General features: G+C 40.1%; 1 protein-coding gene across 1 annotated transcript; it reads left to right on the top strand.

The window, feature by feature from the left end:
* The first annotated feature begins 2,295 nt into the window (after positions 1–2,295).
* On the top strand, positions 2,296–15,368 carry LOC121074150 (riboflavin-binding protein). The gene is made up of 6 exons (XM_040565852.1): positions 2,296–2,404; positions 3,247–3,403; positions 4,236–4,335; positions 5,465–5,593; positions 10,891–11,002; positions 15,014–15,368. The coding sequence occupies exons 2-6, from the start codon at positions 3,262–3,264 to the stop codon at positions 15,248–15,250; spliced, it is 720 nt and encodes a 239-aa protein (XP_040421786.1). The 5' UTR covers positions 2,296–2,404; positions 3,247–3,261; the 3' UTR covers positions 15,251–15,368.
* Positions 15,369–18,870: the final 3,502 nt, after the last annotated feature.

The following is an 18,870-nucleotide window of genomic DNA, read 5'->3' as shown; positions in this document are numbered from 1 at the left end:
GCAAAAGATTTTCCCCTTAACCACATAAACTTTGCAGAGTTAACAAGAATATAAAACCGTAAAAGCTTACTTCAGTCATTAAAGAGATCTGACTCATAAAAAAGGAATCGCTCTGTTGAGTTAGGAGACGTCAGTTGACATAGTTACTAAATTGATAGCCAGAAGCTGGAAAGTTAGCAACTAGCTAGAGTTGCTTTATTTCTTATACTCTTTTAACCTAACGGCCCACGAGACTCTTGCCAGAAGAAATTTACTCAGGTAGATGGCTCCTGAGCCCTTGCATAGCAGTGTTGTGATTTTGGAATAAATACATGCTTCTACTAGTGTCACAGGCCATTATCAATCAGATCATCAGTTGACAATATAATAATAATTTAATGTAGTGATGCCAGGATTACTGTCTGTGGCGATATCTTTAACATCATACGTGCTTTAACTCTATATAGAAACTTTGAAAAGATTAATAGAAGTTCACAGGGCAATAATGTTAACATTAAAATTAAATTGTAATAGAAATAACCCATTCAAGTATGTGAAGGTGTAAGAAATCTCCTTTAACAAATTTCTTGGTATAATACATCACACAAAACTACCCAGAGAGTACTTTAAGAAAAAAGAATCAAGATTCGTTTCTCAGGTGATGGAGATGTATAGCTGAGATCTCTAAAAGCTCCTGAGCCTGAGCCTGCTTACATGAATTGCTAACCAAAGCCAAGTCTGAGAAATCACAAACATATGACAGTTTTCCTTCCTGCTGCTAGAAACTCTGCCTAATCTCCCAGCAAGTGGTCCCATTTGGCTCATATTCCAAGCCTGAAAAAGATCCCAGTTTCCTATAGTTTAATATAATTTGTATGTCAATTCTGTAAACAGAGGCATTACAAGAAACCTCTGGCATGCTAACACCTTTTCAAGTGTGCATGCATTTCAGGCAAACCAAGGAGAAAGGCACAGAATATGTACTATTTCTGTGCCTTCTACCAGGCTGGCGAGCCCATCCACTCATCCCAGTGTTTAAAGTGAATGTTTATATCACACAGTGGTCTTCCTTTTTTACAAAGACACAGAACAAAGTACCACAAAGTACGCACAAGTCCTTTACATTACAAATCAGCAAGGAGCTCCTTTAATTTCAGCCAACACAAGGTCAAGCCACTTGAGGTGAAGGCATAGGTAATAAGGTAGTAGATTTACTTCAGTTTCTTCTTTACTTACTTTATGCCCCTTTAAACTTGTCTTAAGTGAATTCATTCTTTAAACTTGTCTTAATTAAATTCATTCAGGGGAAAAAAAAAAGTTTCAACTGATCTGAAAATAGCTTTTTTAAGCCAGCAGCACTTTTGCCTCAAGGCTAGAGCCAGAATAGGAATCAATGCTTATAGCTTAATAGAGATTGGTTTATTATCATACTCAGTAAGTTTGCTCAATGAGATTCATACCACACTTCCACTGTGCCAATGTTTGATTTTTTCAAGCAAAAAAGGTTTGTAAGTACTGACCCCAGAGTATTACCTGACAAACCACTGTTGTGTTTTAAACACAGAAAAAAGAGACGCTATCTTCCTTACGCACCTAAGTAATTGCAGGGTAGTCAGTGGTGTTGCTTGTTAGAGAACTCAGTGAGATTTGATCCATCAAAGTACAACTATTCATAATCACCATGTCTACCTCCTGTGATGGTTTATGTCCAGATGCAGAATCCTCCCTGCAGAAAGCACACCTCGCAGTGACATCCAGTGAGGAATCACTGTCAATGGGACAAGCGACAGTTTCTTCCAGCGCTTGTGACACCACCTGGAAGGTTATATATAAGGCAGGTAGAGCAAGTGGAGCAAACAGCGGCAGGTTAAAAACAGAATCTTTTGAACAAAGAGCAAAGACCTGGGAATCAGGAGATATGGATTCTCTTCCAGGGGCTGCAGTAAAATTACTGTGTAACCCAAAGCAAGCTGCTGTATCTACAGTTAAAATTAAGCCAGTCAGGCTGAAATATGACATGTTGTTTGCAATGTCTCTAATTCAGTGAAATCTGTGATAAGAGCCTAATGAAACTGGTGTAAAATGAATCTAATAATTAATCACAAATCATTGCAAAATCAGACGGGGGATAATTGTATTTGGTATACAGGAGAGCTGTTGTTTTTCTAATTCAAACCTATGTTTGTACTTTCCTGTTTATCATGCCCACATTTGCAAGCAATAAAAGGGCATTATGTGCTGGTCATTTCATCTGCTTTTGAGATAAATCTATGTTAGCATTTCAAAGGGTCAAGGAACTCTCCAGGGCAAACAAATTCTGGAGCACTGATGCCAGATGGTGTGTATATAAAGCGGAAAATGAGAAAAGCAATTTACTCTGTTTCTGTTCCGGGGAGAAGTGTCACCCAGAAGGACAGCAAAAGAGGTGAGAAACTACTGAGGAACTGTACAGGAAGTTTCCTTCTTCTGTATCATGCTGTTTTCTTTACATCTGAAAAGTTTAGGTACATACAGGAGCTGTGGTTCTTATTCAGGCAAAACTTCCAAAAAGATACTAGGAATATGTAACTAAAAAATTAAGCGTTAAACTAATAAGTTGTATAAAGAATTATGTATGCATTAAATTATGTTGCATGTTCTAGATTTATCTGTATAACTAACTCAATATGTAGTCTTTTAGAGAAATTTTAGTCTCACAGACAAAATGGTTTTTATCTTCCATTTTTGACTGAACTCTACAAGAGAGGCAGAAAATAATCGACCAGATTCGTAAGAATAAATTAGCATAGCCTCAATGAAGGTAAGGTGGAGTTTATCCAACTCAAGTGCTGGCCACCATCTCATAGTCCACTGTTAGCTCATTTGTGGCTGTATTAAATGTGTAATGTCCCAGTGAGCAACAGAACTCTGCAAGTTTTAGGACTAATCAATCTTTTCTTCAAATCTAGTGAAGCAGTGGAATGTCTCTTGAAAGATAAATTCATCAGTATAAGAAATTTAAAATCATTTTCTTAAATGCTGAAAATAATAATATAGTTTTATTAATAGCCTGAACTAATGCTTTTTTTCATTGGCCACCAAATGCCAGAAATATGTAGTAGAAGTTTTTAGACATGAGCAAAGGAAGGGGAGAATGAGTGTCCTAATATTTATATGTGCATCTCTGCTGAGTATATTTTAGTTGTTTATATATGTGGCTTTTCTTAAAGCAGACTTTTGACTTTCCCTAGAAATAAAAGACACCAGTAAAGACTTCCCTCCATACAGGAAAAGAACTGAAAAATGATGCTGAGGTTTGCTGTCACCATCTTCGCTGTCATAACATCATCTACCTGCCAAAAATATGGATGTCTGGAAGGGGACACCCACAAACTGAAGCCAAGTCCTGAGCCAGATATGCATGAATGCACGCTGTATTCTGAATGTAAGAGTGGAAATGTTTTTGCTGGAGCTAGCCTGGAAGTCCAGCTTCGTACACGCTAATTGTTCTGGCCATTCTTGTAGTTTCTTAAAAAACATTTAAGATGCAGTATAAATTGCATTTGAAAAACCTCCCTCAATGGCATTTTGCTGCATGCAAGTCAAGAATAAGATTCTGGTTCTTAACAAAGTCAGCTGCAAAACTCCCAGTGGCTTTCTTTATCATCTTTTAAAAAACCTGATGCAGTTTACTTTTTTTATATCTCCATCTGCTTGAAAAGCTTTACAGCAAAGATGGCCCATTGTCATTATGTGAAAAAATATAAGTTAGTTTAAATATATTAATTTAAATGTATTTCCCTCTTGATTGTACTAGTGAATTAACTACTGTCCCTATTAAATAATTAAAAACAGCACTCTTTAATTAACTGTAGCAAATTACAATTTTTAGTTTTCCACACAAATTGGAAACAGTTAAACTTCTATAGTGAGCAAAGTATGGTAAGCATATTTAGTACATTTCTTCAATTCTTTTTTTCTGTTTGGTAACTTTTAAAACGAGTATCACTCAGCATATAACATCTGGCAGAATACTAGTAGGTTTCGTGGGGCTGCCTGGGCACCCCTTTACAAAGCAGTGTTGATGCCAGTCCCTCTCACTTCTCATTCACACTGCTGCTTCCAAAACCAAAAGTGTAAGAGCCTGGGTGCATCTGGTTAGTACCAAGAGACTTTATCATGTTATGTACCAAAAAGATTCATCTTACATTTTTAGTCTTCCAAACATAGTGTTAAAGAAAATCCTTACTGTAAGATCTTTGTTTCATTCCTAACAGCTTCCTGTTGCTATGCAAACTTCACAGAGCAATTGGCTCATTCCCCAGTAATTAAAGTAAACAACAGCTACTGGAACAGATGTGGGCAGCTCAGTAAATCGTAAGTCAGCTTTGATGTTGTCTATGTCCTGGTTCAACAGAGCTGTGCTGTGGCAGCCACACAACGAACGTTAACTCCCTGCAGATGCACTGTCCCTAGGTTGCCCTAGAGAGAATGCCACCCAGTCCCCTTCCCATCATCTCCCTGCTGTATCTGACCAACATCGAGCTCTTCTTTTTCTCCTCTCACAAAGCCCATCAATCCCTAAGTACACACTGTTTGCGCAGAGGGATTTATGCCTTTTTATCAATAAAAGGTTACGTTTTTTAAAGTTTGCTTCCAGTGTAGAACCAGATCTGGCAATGCAAAGCAGTCATAAACGCAGCAGGTAACAAGCACGCTGCACCTCTGTACCGCTACAAAGCAACCAGCACACAGCAGTGAGTGTGAACCCATCTCAGCACAGGCCAGGTTCCTCTCCTTTTTGGGAAAGCTGATCAACTAGATGATTAAATCTTCCAAACAAAATTCACAAGAGGACAGAAATAAAACTTCTGAATATTTACAATAAAAATTCTTGTAGTCCTGTGGGTTTTGTAGCCATGAAGAATGTCTTCATAATTAAGATTTTTAGTACTCTGTTAAATGTTAGAGCTGTGAAACATGGCAAGATACAGAAATGAAAGAATGAAAGTACAAAACAATTAAGCAAAAACAGATGTGCAAAAGTCACAGCTATTGCCTGCCACTCCCAGAAGAGCTGTGTTTTTAAGTAACTTCAGCTAGCTGTGGGAAAATCTAAAGATTAGTGAAACCATTAGACTACGACTTAGAAAAAAAAATATTGTACTATAGTTTTAAAATATTTTATTATTGCCTTGAATCATCCATGCCAGGAAAACTCAAGGCCTCAAAAGTTTATGGAAAGCTTACACAAATAGGGCTGAAATATGCATGGAAACATTTGTGCAGCCTTTAGTTGGCTACGGTAATTGCACGGTCAGAGTCTGTACACAATGCCAAAAGAATGAGTTTGGAACCTAGCTACAGACAGGACAAAACGATGCTTTTCTATGTTTTTCTCCTAATCTGTAGTATTGTATCCACATCAAAGCAGGTCTAGAAAACTGAAGTTATAGCCCTGTTGCTGAGAAATGTGTTTATTTGTGGCTTTTCTCACCTACCACAGCTGTGAAGATTTCACAAAGAAAATCGAGTGCTTTTACCGGTGTTCTCCACATGCTGCTCGCTGGATCCATCCCAGCTACACTGCTGCTATCCAGGCTGTTCCACTGTGTAAAAGCTTCTGTGATGACTGGTAGGTTCACCTTGTTATTGAAGTATCTTTATTTAGTTTTAATATGCCTGTGTTACTCAAGTGTCAGAAAGCACAGGTGCATGAAGCACAGACTTCCTGAGCAAGCAGCAATAACATTTTATAGTGCTGCAACACCTTTATGGCTTTTCACTTGTTTTTCCTGTTTGTTTCTTGTTTGCCATCTCTACCTTTTCCTCTGTTAAGCTACTGCCTCCAAAGCAATAACGTCACAGGCTGAATGCAGGATGGAGTCACTTTTTGTCACAGTTTAGTGACTCAGACAGCACCGCCCTGCTCTCCGTGAGGAAGAGTGATGCAGTGGCATCAGAAATGCATGACATGAGAGAGCATTCCCCACGTGCACAGGCACTAAGAGCAGTAAGGGCCCATCCACCGTTTGAAATATCCGTGTCTGTGAGTTAGCATTTATTCAGTTAGCATTTCAAGTCTAAATACTCGACCATGAAATGGCACGTTCCTTTTTGTGTATAAAAATGCACTGCAAAATCATGAAAGCAGCCAGTTCATGTATATTTTAATTTTTAAAATATAATTTAATTATATTTAGCCTTTTCTCTTTCCTTCCATCATCCCTGTCTCCAAAGCCACTTCTAAAAGCTTGAATCTCAGAGGAACTTGCAGACAAATAATGCTAATAATAATAACAGTAATGAGCAAGCATAATAGCATTTAATTTTGTTTCCCAAAATACAGCATGAGGGAATCATATTACTTTTTGAGTGCAAGACATGTACTGGGACAATGCAGCACCCCCATCTGTCCTTAGTCTTGGAGCAGGAGCATCAAATCCAGGTGGAGTACTGAGATTTTTTCAGTGGTCCATATCCAGCATGTATCTCTCCCCCCCTCCCTGAGATGTTCCATCATAAATAATGTCATTGTGCCTCATTCAAGTCCCAGCATCACATTCGTGTTGTGCCTAGTAACTACAGTAACTTGTCTGTATGGTTAAATTGGTGTGAAGCATGGCACGAGCAGCACAGGCTGTGATCGCACTATAGGATTATAACTGCTAGTGTCCCTTGAAGGTAGTGAACTGTGAATGTCTGAATCCCTTAGGATGCCCTGAAAGTCATGGAAAACTGTTTTCATACTTTAAAAATGTTACCAAAGAGTTCTTCTTGGAAGCACAAAGCATACAGAACACATGGTAATATACAGCCACGTTCTCTTTCGTGCAGCTCTGTAGTAAAGCTCATGCAACTTCAATATTATTGATGCATGGATCCATTCTCACTTTCATCTCCTCTCCAAGGGGAAAGTCATGCATGCAACGCAGTATTTTGGTACAATTTGTCTTTAAATATGTCTACATCGCCTTCTGCCAAGGAAGGAAACAAGAAGCATGGCTTGTAGTTGTAATGGAAGATAGTGAGAAGGTCTGGTCTATTTCTCAGCTTCCCTAGAGTTTCCTCTAGTGATGAATTTCATTTCTGTTAGGAAATTCCATGTGCCTCAGTAACAGATGCGTCATGTGCAGTCTTCCTGCCTACATTTCTGGTAACCTTCTAAGCTAAATCCAGATTATTGACCTCCTTGAAGATAAAAGACTGACACCCTGAATTTGCCTCAGTGCTCAGAATCTCAAACCTCGGAACTAAATATCACTGAAATGTGAATGCATTTGGATATCAAAGCATCAAAGGTGCCAGTGGGCTTTAAAGCATACCTAACAGGCAAAGGGATAGAACACCAATATCTAAACCAGATGTATCCTAAGATAATATAAGTAGAATCCACATCAGTAACACACAAAATCATCAAATTGTTACATTCAGTGAAAATATGATGATGAAAGAAAACAGACCCTGGAAGTTTAGTTTGCATCCGTTCAAAATCATTTTCACAATGAACTGGTTTAAGCCAGCCTTAGTACAAATGAGATCTATACCCAAAGTGTATATGGTGGGTGAGTATTACGTCATAAAATCCTCAGTGTCCCCTGGATATTACCAGAACATCCAGGTAAACAGCATTTTTAACTTTCATTGTTGAAAAGTATGTGTGTATGTGATTGGGAGCTGCTGCACAGGGAAAAGCAGTTAATTTGCCAGAATAGAGAGCCTCCTGGTAGAGAGTAGGCTCTGCTCAAAGCAAATACTGAACAATGATCTATTGCCCTTGCTGGCGTCACAGGCGCCTGGCCTGAATCAAAAATGTAACGATGACCCATTACTGCGCATGCTGCTTCGTATGCCTGCCTAACGCCAATGTCAAACCCATTCCCTCACCCTGCTTAAGGCCTGAGGCTAGAGAAGAGCTTGGACAGAATTCCTACCCTTTCTGGTGATTTAAAGTACCATTTTTTTTCATGTTCTATTCACTGGAGTCCCTTTAGCGTGCCGTAGCACTGTTAGGGATGTGACCTACTTTCTCTACATGCCGCGAGTGTGCCTGCTGCATACTGTATGTCTTTGTGGCCAGAAATGTGCAGAGGACTCTGAATGAGCAGTGACTTCATTTAAAAGAAATTCATCTGACTGGCTTGAGGCCTTCTTTTTCTTCCTATTGTCTTAGAATTCCTTGCTCCCTCTAGTCCTAAAACTATTGCTTTTAAAAGAGCTTGAGGTACAAGCCATTTTCTGACCCACCTGTGAAATGGCCCTGTGTCATTTAACAGAGAAACAGCTGATTATAAAGAAAAAAAGGGAAAACAGCTTTAATATAAAAATATCCTACCCACTGTGCATAGGGTGCTGGTATGTTTGGAGAGGATCTTTTAAGTATTTATGTCCACGTTTCTCATGGGTTGTAATTAATGTTTGAAGAAACCACTCATGGGTTTCTGGACAGCAGTAATAAGACTTTTCAGAAGTCATGATTTTTCATAAACTTAGCTTCCTAATTACTTCCATAGGGAAAGAAAAACCAATGAAAATAGAATTATCCCTTGCTACCTACTTATATAACAAACCGCAGAGTCAGGCAATAATCATAATTAGGAAATATCTCATCTGACAATTCTGTAGGTAACAGTGAATAAAAATTCTTTAATAATCATGTTTTATTCAGATTCCCAAGGAAGACAGAGGTATGATATGAATACCCCAGTTCAGTAAAGCTCTGAAATACATACTCCTAAATTTGAAAAGTACAACTGAAGGTGACACTAATTAGAAAGAAGAAAAAAAAGAAAGAAAGAAAAAAAAAACAGTTCTACCCTCCCCTAAACCCCAAGGGCTGCTCATTCTTTTCCCATACCCTATCCCCATCCATGTGCCAGGAGCACTTTTGAGAGACCGTGAAACGTTCCTAGTCAGGGAACCCACGGGGCTGAAAAATACTTAGCTAAATAAAGGAAGGAAACAAAAAAAGTAAATAAATAAATAAATAACAGGAAGCCCATGGGAAGGGCACAACTGCTTTTAGTGGAAGTGTTAATATTAGGCAGCTTGTAGTAGATATTGATCTACTTTGCTGAAAAGCAATGGATTTAAGTGCATGATTAAAGTGAAGGACATGCCTACATGGCTTGGAGAATCAAGGGCTAATTGTTGAAGCTGATGCTGGTATGTGGAGGGTTCATAGATGGTGATTAACAAAAAGTTTGCATTGCTCCTCAGAACTGTGGCGTGCATTCAAGCAGGTAAAGTGACCAGCACTAGAGAAACAGCTGGCACTGGGGAGTTGCCTCTCTCTGTCTTTCTCAGTCAGGCTACCCACATCAGCTAGCAACAAGCCAAAAATTCTAACAGTGCCTAATTGCTCATCCAGTCATGGCACAACCTGGTAGGATCTGCCTAGTGGTATCGTATTATATTAATTTAACAAATTGCAGCCTGTATTTCCAGCAGAGCTCCTAGATCTGGCAGCAGATTCATGGATAAACACATCTGAGCATTCTAGTCTCCTGCCCCAGAGACTTCAATGTGAAAATGAGAAGCAGGAATATTTTAATCCTAATGTATGGTTTCTGTGTGCACTGCAAATATGCTTAAAGTCACTTCAGCCACCACTGCAATAGCAGCGCTAACAGTTAAGTTCAAATGTGCCTGCACCGGTCTACACTCTTGTAATTAGTACTTGTACTTGAGCAACACCTGAAGTCCTGGTGCTGGCTGTGACCTAATTTTCCAGGAACTGTGCAGTGAAGGTTCTGCAGATGTACACATCCTCACCTTTCCGCAACTGTAAATGTGCTGCAATGTCTAGTTCCTGCAATTCTGTGACTATGTGACAACCTCGTATGTCACTGTAAAATGTAAGTCTGCTGTCCTTGTGGTATCAAAGTAGTTTTGGAAACATGACCCTGAAGATTAAAAAAAACAAATGGAAAATACGTCCAAAAACATTCGTTGTAAATGTTATGTTGAACAACTCTTACTTTTTGAAAGATGTGCCTCATTGGTTTTGGCACTCCCAATTACTGGTGTGAATAGTCTGCCTGAAGTCATTGAGACTAAATTTAAGTAGATGTTAACTGATCTGCAGGAAGTGATCCTTAGGAAAGGTAAGAGCCAAAAAGTAGAACATAAAAGAAGTGGAAGGAAGGAAGGAAATGTTGTAGGATAATGGTAGATCATGAGGACTCTCATCACATAGACCAGCCAGATGCATACGTTACTGGTTCCAGGCCACTTACAGGCTTTTCTTTACGTTACTGCTTACGACTTAAAAATCACTTAAAATTTAAAATTTTAGACCTCATACCTTAACAGCCTCTTATTTTTCCTCCTGCACATCAAGTTTAACTTCTTTGAAAATGTTCTTAGTTTATAAGATTTTGTTGTTTCCAGCTTTTCACTCTGTCGATGAGCAATCCTCACAGTAATCCGATGCCCAGGAATTATCATTCATCCTTTCCCATATCAATTCATAAATATGAACTTTCCCTACTTCCCTCTCAGGTGACAGTTCACTCTTAGGCACTAAGAGTTCACTCTGCACTATGCCATGATGATGACAATGACCATTCATAAAACTCCCTCCCACACAGTACTTTCTCACTTGGTAACATCACCAAACTTACCCAAGCAGAAAATAGTGTTGCTCCTCAGAATGTGAGCCCTTTACTTAAATCTGTGAGTATGAAATGCAGTGGGTGAAGTGTTTAGTTTTCATTGGGATTTAGGTCTTCCTGTCCAGTTCAGAGTTTATGTACATGTCAAGCTAAGGTAATGTGCACATTTCTTGCAGATCAGTTGCTAAGATGCACTGGGTGACCATATCATATTGCTAGCATAGCCCCCAGACTTTTTGAGCTGAATCTCTATTCTATAGTCCGCTGAAAAACAGTCAGGAAAACAACTGTGTCTTCCACTCCGATCTCCATGAAGGTTTGAAGCCTGCAGAGATGATTCTACATGTGTTCATAACTGGCTGACGGACTGGGAATGGAATGAAAGTGGAGAAAACCACTGTAAGGATAAATGTATCCCATACAGTGAGGTAAGAAAATATGGTCGATTGGGGCAGAAGAAAAATGACATTGAGTTCTTTTCCTGAATACTTGGGTGTAAAATGCAATATGAAAATTATTTTTACTTCAGAAGTTTCAAGCTATACCTACATCAGATTTTTCAAATATATACATTTTAAAGCATTTATATTTATGTAGATCTCTCATTAAATATACATACACTTAGTTAATCACCATACATACCACTTGTGATACAAGAATAAATGTTCAAGCAGCACTGATATGTTAACCACAGTGGGGGTTGGACCATAAAAGATAAATGCACCTTGGTCGTACAATAGAAAAAGACATCGAGATGCATTTTATAAGATTCCTTACATGATGTAGGGCTTTACGTGCCCCTGTCTTTTTTAATTGGGATGTAAGTTCCCAAGTCACTAGGAATTTTTAAGGCTTTCTTACTTTTTAGACTTCCTTGCCCTTTTCTCTAGTTCAAGTCTTTCTCCATACTCCAAATCCTTAAGTCCTTGCATTCTTCTAATTGTCTCCCTTTTATTCTCCATAGACCTGTCGTATCTCTGATGAGTGTTCTCTTTTGTGTCTGTCAACAGCTAGACAGAGCTAAGTTTGTTCTGTTTAACACTGGAAGTTAATAAGCAGCACTGACAAGCTTTCTGGGAGCTCATCCCATCTTTCTGAGAATGTTTGATAGTTAGGATAAATAATTTTATGAAGAAAAATGTATAAAAAGAGAAATTGCAAGACTTATAGGAGCAAAGTTGCCTGGAACCTGATCCACAGACTTTCAAGAGTCAGGAAGGATTTTTTTCAAGTGACTCAAGTAAGTTTAGGATCAGGGCAAGATTATACAGCTCAAAACTGCTACATTTTTGGAATATTATTAACATTTGAACTTCACTGGGTATATAAAAACTGTCCAAACTGAAGAAGTGAAGAGAACTTATGTGCAGTGCTTAGGGACTGGTAATAAGGCTTGCAGAGATCCCACATTCGTTGTTTTGAAATCCGTTCAAGTGCGTGTGCTTCCAGAAGTCAGTTCAGTAACTGATATAAGTGGGAAGTCACAGTCCAGTTAGTGCAGGATTGGTGTCTGCCCTGCAGAATTGGCACTAAAAAGTAACAGTGACACTAATCAGCAGGCTCAGGAAGGTGGCCAAAAAACAAATGGGCTGAAGAAAGTCACAGCTTAATTTCCCAGATATGCTAAATCATCAGTAGTTTCAGATGAAGTGAAAGCAAAATGATAATCTCCATAAATAATCTCCAGTCCCTGTTCAAACTGTCCCTAGTCCAGAGACAGAAGGGTTCAACCATAAATTCCCTGGTACTTATTTCTTGAAGAAAATATACCATCTGCTGGGAAAAACATGCAGCCAATCCAGAGGTCTTATCACTTGAAGCCAGATGCAGCTCTTCCTAAAATAAGTGGAACCACACCCCACATTGCCCATGTTTTTTACCAAACATAGGCTTGCATGGTAAGTAAGAATAAAGATGAAGCTGCTTCAGATCAATTAAAAAAACACATTTCCCATATGAAAAAGAGATGATATACAAACACTGGAGTAACGTGGTTTGCACTCAACTCATGGAAAAGAAAGTTACTGTTATCTGGAAGGCACAAAAGGCTCTCCAATGTCAGAGCACTGTGGACAGACCCTTGCTTTCTTTTGATGCTCTCAGTTCACACAGAGGAGCAATCAGCAGCCCTACATATGACATATGCATGTGGTTGTAAGGACTATTTGGAACAAATGATGAATATTAAGAATGTACAATGGATCGTAGCCAGTTTTAGCCTGGCTAAAGTGAAGCACATTTGATCATTGCTCTCCCGGCAGAGTGCTTCCCAAGTGCTGTTAATGCACAGACTAGAACACTTCAAGAAGCTGAAGAATCAGAAGCCTTTGCAGTAAATTAGGGACATGTTTGTTAAATGGGCTGTGAGCACTGTTTGTTTGCTGCAGCATTCTGGCTATGCTCTCATCTTTATACAGTTAGGAGGAAGGCCAAAATTAAATGACTAATTTAACAAGTAGAAGAGCATGAATACACGTTACAGAACCTGTGGGAAATAAGAATAGGATGTAGCCATGATTCTTGCATATGGACCTAAGGAAACTCACATGACAGATTTATATTTTAAGTGTGATTAGGTGAGAGCAGGTAGAAATCCAGAAACTGGACAGGAACTGGAAGAAAATGTCTCATGCTGCTTAAAAGCACAGGAATGGCTGGAAAGAAACAGCTCAGATCCAGCTGACCTAAGAACACGAGAGGAGAACTAGATGCAGCAAACTTTCCATTTCTGACCCTGCATTGCTCCCAGCTGGCAGTGCACTAACCAACCTCCGCAGTCCTCCTCCAGCAAATGCAGCATCCACAGAGCAAGCCCTTGCCAGGGCTGGAGTAAACAGAAAAGATGTATTACAGACTAGAGCTTTTGGGACTTTTTGGAACGGATTCTCCATTATTAGCACAGGATAGATTTCTAAGTCAAAAGCGGTGATTATATTTCATCTCATCTGCCTTCCTGCACAGTCCAAGTCAGCAGAGTTTTGCACATGGGGAGATGAGGAGACATCTCGTAAGGAGAACTTGCAGAAAATCTGGAGCAGAGGCTGCAGGACTACAGACGATCAGTCCCACTTCCAGATGACAGATTTAACTGTGTAATCATCAACTGTTTGCACACAGAACACCTTCCATGCAGAAGTCTCCTGACAAAGACAGGTCACCTTCTCCTAGATTCACAGTGTCAGATCTTTGTGTGCACTGCTGCTGATGATAAACCAGCACACCATCCAGAAATCACAGCACAAAGAGAAATGCTGTCACAATACTGAATCAGTGTCATTTGCAAGGCCTGCTTGTGCTATCACAGATGAAACATGTCTTCCTGGGAGAGATCCTGGTGACACGGTCAAGGTGACAAAGTGAATCAGTGACACAGTCCTGCTGCCTGGTCCCCTGCTTCAGTCATGAACAGTCTCTCTCCTTAACTCCCAAGGCTTCTACTCCTGCCATCTACATCCTTCCATCCCCAACTTCATTCTTAGCTTTGCTTGGGAAGTATCTAAAGCTTCTTTCAGAAACATAAAAGATTGAACTTCAACAACAAACACATGAGAGAAAAGCAGGCAAGATAAAGTGTATATCGGGCCTGCTCTGCGCCTGGACGTGATAACTCCTAAGCTAATATTCTTTAGGCAAGCTCAAGCTGGGAGGACAGAAGGTTGTCACAATGGGGGCCTGGCAAACAAGAAATATCTTCGTTGTATGGCTGCATGGGTCCTGTGATGGAGAGGCCTTACAAAATGATATAGCATCAAGAACAGGACAAAATCACTTGCAGAGAGTTCAAGAAGCTGCAGTTTGCAATTTCTTGAGCCAGAAAGCCCTTTGCACCACTGGATAAAGCACTTCAGAGGCAGACTGGGGGCCCAAAGTTGTATGTCTTCTTTTCATCAAGCAGTTTCTGAGTTATGTCCCTCCTCTTTGTGAGGTTCTGCCTGGTCATGATGTACACTGCAGCAGGCACAGTGTGATCCCACAGAGCTGTGACTTCACTGGGCTGTCTCAAGCCTGTAAATAAGAGATTCCAGTTTTCAAAACACTCAGTCTGGCACTTTCAGCACTACTCAGAGCCTGAGACATGTCAGAGTGCCCTGACACGCTGCAAGTCATACAGCCTCTTGTACACAGCTTTAGTCTGTCAGCCCCAGAAAGCTAGCTGGGCCAGCAGCCCCACGATGGAAACAAAGGGCTGGCTGTTCATCACATTGCACTTCGTGTAATCACTCGCTCTCACAACAGGCAAATCTCTTTTGCCAGTGGTGGGACTGGATAATATTTTAAAGTGATGAAGTATGGCACAGAACATGACAGTGGATGACTGCAGACTGCTTTTTTATAATGTTGTGCCGTTTTTTCAAAAGTGATGTTTACCAAATTGATACTAATTGATTTAACTCAATTATTTGTAAAAGTAATTGATGCATTTCTTATTTGACACACAGATGTATGCAAATGGAACCGACATGTGTCAGAATATGTGGGGGGAATCATTCAAGGTGAGCGAATCCTCCTGCCTTTGCTTGCAAATGAACAAGAAGGACATGATGGCAGTCAAGTATCTCCTCTCTGAAAGCTCAGAGGAAAGCTCCAGTATCAGCAGCAGTGAGGAGCATGCCTGCCAAAAGAAACTCCTGAAGTTTGAGAAAATACAGGGAGGGGAAGGGGAAGAGGCAAGATGAATGTTGGTGGATGCATGTCAGGAGGAGAGAAATCATCGTGGAGGCTGGGCTCAGGGCATCATGCCAGCCTGCCTTATCCCTCACTTCCGAGAACATAATAAATCAATGGTTGGTTATATTAATCCTTCTCTGATTTTTTTGCATCTGCATCACAAAGCTCCCAGGCAAGTTAGCGCAGGTGTAATCTTGTGAGTTGAACTGGAAGCCTGAAGGTAACATCAAGGGGTTGATTTTCAAAGATGAGAAAGTACAGGCAGCTCCTGATGACTTAAGGTGGAACAGTGAAAACTAGAGACCTCTGGAAGGCCGTGCTAGTAATGTACTAAATCTTCAACCCAAACCCTTCGTTAGTGTAGGGACAATCACTCATGTCACAAATTCCTGTGTGCCAAATGCTGCTCAGACAAAGGAGAAGTGCTGAAGGCAGAAATAGGTCAGTAAGCCTGGATACTGGCAACTGAAAATGTATTTATTTTGTATTTAAAAAGAAAAACAAAAACTTGCATAATGGGGGATTGTGATGTATTAGGTAAATCCCTGGATCCATATATGGCCAGTATACAGTTGGTCTGGGCCTTTACCTGAAACAATAGCAGTACCAAAATCTCCTACAATATGAATTTGAGCCATAATTTTGAGTGCAGTTAATCCCATGGAACAACTACAAACAGAATGAGCTCTGACAAACAGAAGCGTCGGGGAGGGCTCAAATCAGGTTTTTCCCATCAATGTTTCTGCTTGCCATCATCACTGCTACCATCAAAGTAAAACCGAGATCTGCACCAGTCCCAGGAGGACTTATCAGGTAAAGATGAATGAAATCCTGCTTTCACTATGTTTGCATACCTCCTCTGACACCGCTGGAGAGCAGACAGGTCCATGCCATTCTGTACAGCCTTTCACTGGGGTATTACCAGGGCAATCACGAAAGGATTTAATTCTGGGGGTCAGATTATCATCGTGTAAAAACCAGCATCCTCTCAGTGCTTGCTGTGGAGCGAGACACCTTACAACATTTAAGGATCTGGCCCGCAGTTGAAACAATGACTTGGCACGCCCTGTTGAACTAGGAGAATGTTAAAAATCCATCACACTCTTCACTGGGCTGTTTGTTTACTTTAGTGGTTTCACACAGCTGCAATGGTAATGCTAGACCCATAAGGTCACGCTCTACTTCTAATCAGCTTCTCGGTATATTTAACAATGGAATAATTCCTACCAGTATTGCATTGTTTTTAGAATGATGCTTTGTCACATCTGTATTTTACGCCTACTCAGTTTGTTAGTTCTACAGCCTGAAAAGTAAGAACAAGAATTTAGCCTTCTGTAAAGCTCTGCCAGCCCTTTTTCCCCTTTCACCTTGTTCTTTCCTGCCCTTCTTGATTGCAGAGGCACCTGAGTCAGAGCAGAAACTTTCCTTTCTGTTTTGCTGTGCAAAATTAATTCAATAATTAATCATCCCCTTTCACTAGCGTAACAACAGCTTCTTCTGTAGCACCACTGCCAAAGATTTCCTTTATATTCTGTTAAATTTAGCACAATTGTCTCTGCCTGCATCTCTGCTCTGTTTTTCCCATCCCCCTTTATTCTCTTTGCTCTAGCTAGCTAAGTCACCCTTGAAACCACTCTCAACAAAGTTCTTCCATGCTTAGTTTCAGGATGACCCATGAGACTGGCTATGCATGCTCTTGAACAGCACAGGATCCTACAGCAGCTAAGAGAGCAAGACCATTTAGCTCCCATTCATAACTTTCCCACTAACTCATGATGTACCCTGAGCAAGCCATTTAACTCTTCTGTGACCCCGGTGATTTTGCAGGGCGACCGTATTTCTTATAAGCCATCTCTTTTCTAAGCCAAAGAGTCAAGACCTACCCAGTTGTCCCTAACACAGAAACTGTCCCCTATGCTTTGGTCACTCTGATTGATTCAGATATGTTTTGTTCAAATACAAGTTATCTTCCAGAAAGAGTTTTAGTCTTGATTTAAAACTGCAAACAATGAAGAGATTGCACTTGACGACTTGTTTCCTCAGTGTTAAAGATTATCCCTAATTTAATATTTGTCATGTTTCAGCTTTCAGCCACCGTTTTTTGCTAAACCCTTTTGTATTACAGAGTTCTTCAATATCCAGCACTGCTTTCCCACTCAGCAGCATATACGCTTGATCAAATTGCTTCTCAGTCTTTATTCTGAACAGCTCATTCCATTCAGTTTACATATCATTATAAGACATTCCCTCTGCCTTCAGACCATACTTACGTTTCTTCTCTGTGCCTGCTCCAGTCACGAATACACACCCTAAATTGTCCACATCAAAACCATACTCCATGGCAGCACCAAGGGTGAGCTACAGAGAGAGGACCACATCCCTGCATCTCCACACGCTTCCCAAATTGCACTGCCCATGTCTACAAGAGCATTGTTCTGATTATTTGCATGCCTCCAGTGTCTCTGTGTTATGATTTTTTGGCATTATTCTCTTCCAGCTCCCTGATCCCAGAAGTTTGAACAGTGATCCTAACTCTCAGGTGTATTGCTTTGAACTAGGCTGTACTACAAACCCTTTGTGTGAACGGACCAACCTTCCTAAGCCACCATTTGCTCTATCTGCCGTGCGCTTTCAGTAACTTACCTCTTATACAATCTCTGTGTCCCTCAGAAATGTTATCAGTGGTAATTTTAGATTTACAAAAACGTTAGCATAAAGGGAAAAAAATAACACAAACCACTATAAAACAAACTACAAAAGCATGCAGTGAAGGTTAACCAGGGAAAAGAAAGATCCAAGCTACTGATGACTGCAGACATCCCCAGCTAATGCTGACTTTATTTGGTGCCTGCTATGCATCACAGCAGAAAAGCACATGCCCTGCTTCCGGACCCACACTAGCCCAGACAACTGAAATGTCTCTGTTTTTAATGACACTACTCTCAACTAAGATCTTTATCAAAATGTCACAATGGAAGATCAAATGCTTTGTGAAACATGTTGTGAAATACGTTTCTACAGTAACCTGTCGGAACAAGTCCTACAAACTTTATCAATAAATTAACTTTCAACATGACAGTGTTGATAACAATAAAAGCTAGTGCCAATTATGGACTTATCTGCTACGTGGCCATGCATCAGCTTTTGCACAGTGCTGCTTGGTGTCATGTTAACCATAATACAGCTAGCTGGGTCACCCTGCTTGTTCCATTTATTTAGTTTTCTTTCCTTAAATATTAACACAATACTATGAGTCTTCTGAAATTTCACTGAAATGCCAGGAGTTATTACAGATGAGATCTCTCTGGACAAATCCATTAGAGCTCTTTAGTATAGGTTATCTGGGCCTGCTGCTTAAAAATTATTAGTGTTACTCATGATGATGAACCTCTTCTTTAACTACTCGGTGACTGAAAAGAACTTCATCATCCTTCTGCAATGCAAATACTTAATCCTACATTTATTTCAGTACTAGGCATTATTAACAAAACCTGTCCTCTGCATCTTGTGCCAGTGGAAGGCTTTCTTCATCAATTGTTTTCACGTTCAGTTTAGTTGTGCCAGCCACAACTTCCTGTATTGTCTCTAGAGTCCCCAGTCTATTTTAGAGTTCATAATTCTCCATTGA

This window comes from Cygnus olor, chromosome 8 (assembly GCF_009769625.2).
Source record: "Cygnus olor isolate bCygOlo1 chromosome 8, bCygOlo1.pri.v2, whole genome shotgun sequence".
NCBI lineage: Eukaryota > Metazoa > Chordata > Aves > Anseriformes > Anatidae > Cygnus > Cygnus olor.
The sequence above is the reverse complement of the archived record's forward strand: the minus strand, read 5'-3'. Positions and strand labels throughout refer to the sequence as shown.

What these genes read in the sequence shown, in the direction of transcription:
- LOC121074150 (XM_040565852.1), top strand. Translation starts at nt 3,262, where the DNA reads ATGATGCTGAGGTTTGCTGTCACCATCTTCGCTGTCATAACATCATCT. An exon ending in AAAAGCTTCTGTGATGACTG is followed by an intron (nt 5,594 to 10,890) that starts GTAGGTTCACCT and finishes ATCTCCATGAAG; the next exon opens with GTTTGAAGCCTGCAGAGATG. An exon ending in AATGTATCCCATACAGTGAG is followed by an intron (nt 11,003 to 15,013) that starts GTAAGAAAATAT and finishes TTTGACACACAG; the next exon opens with ATGTATGCAAATGGAACCGA.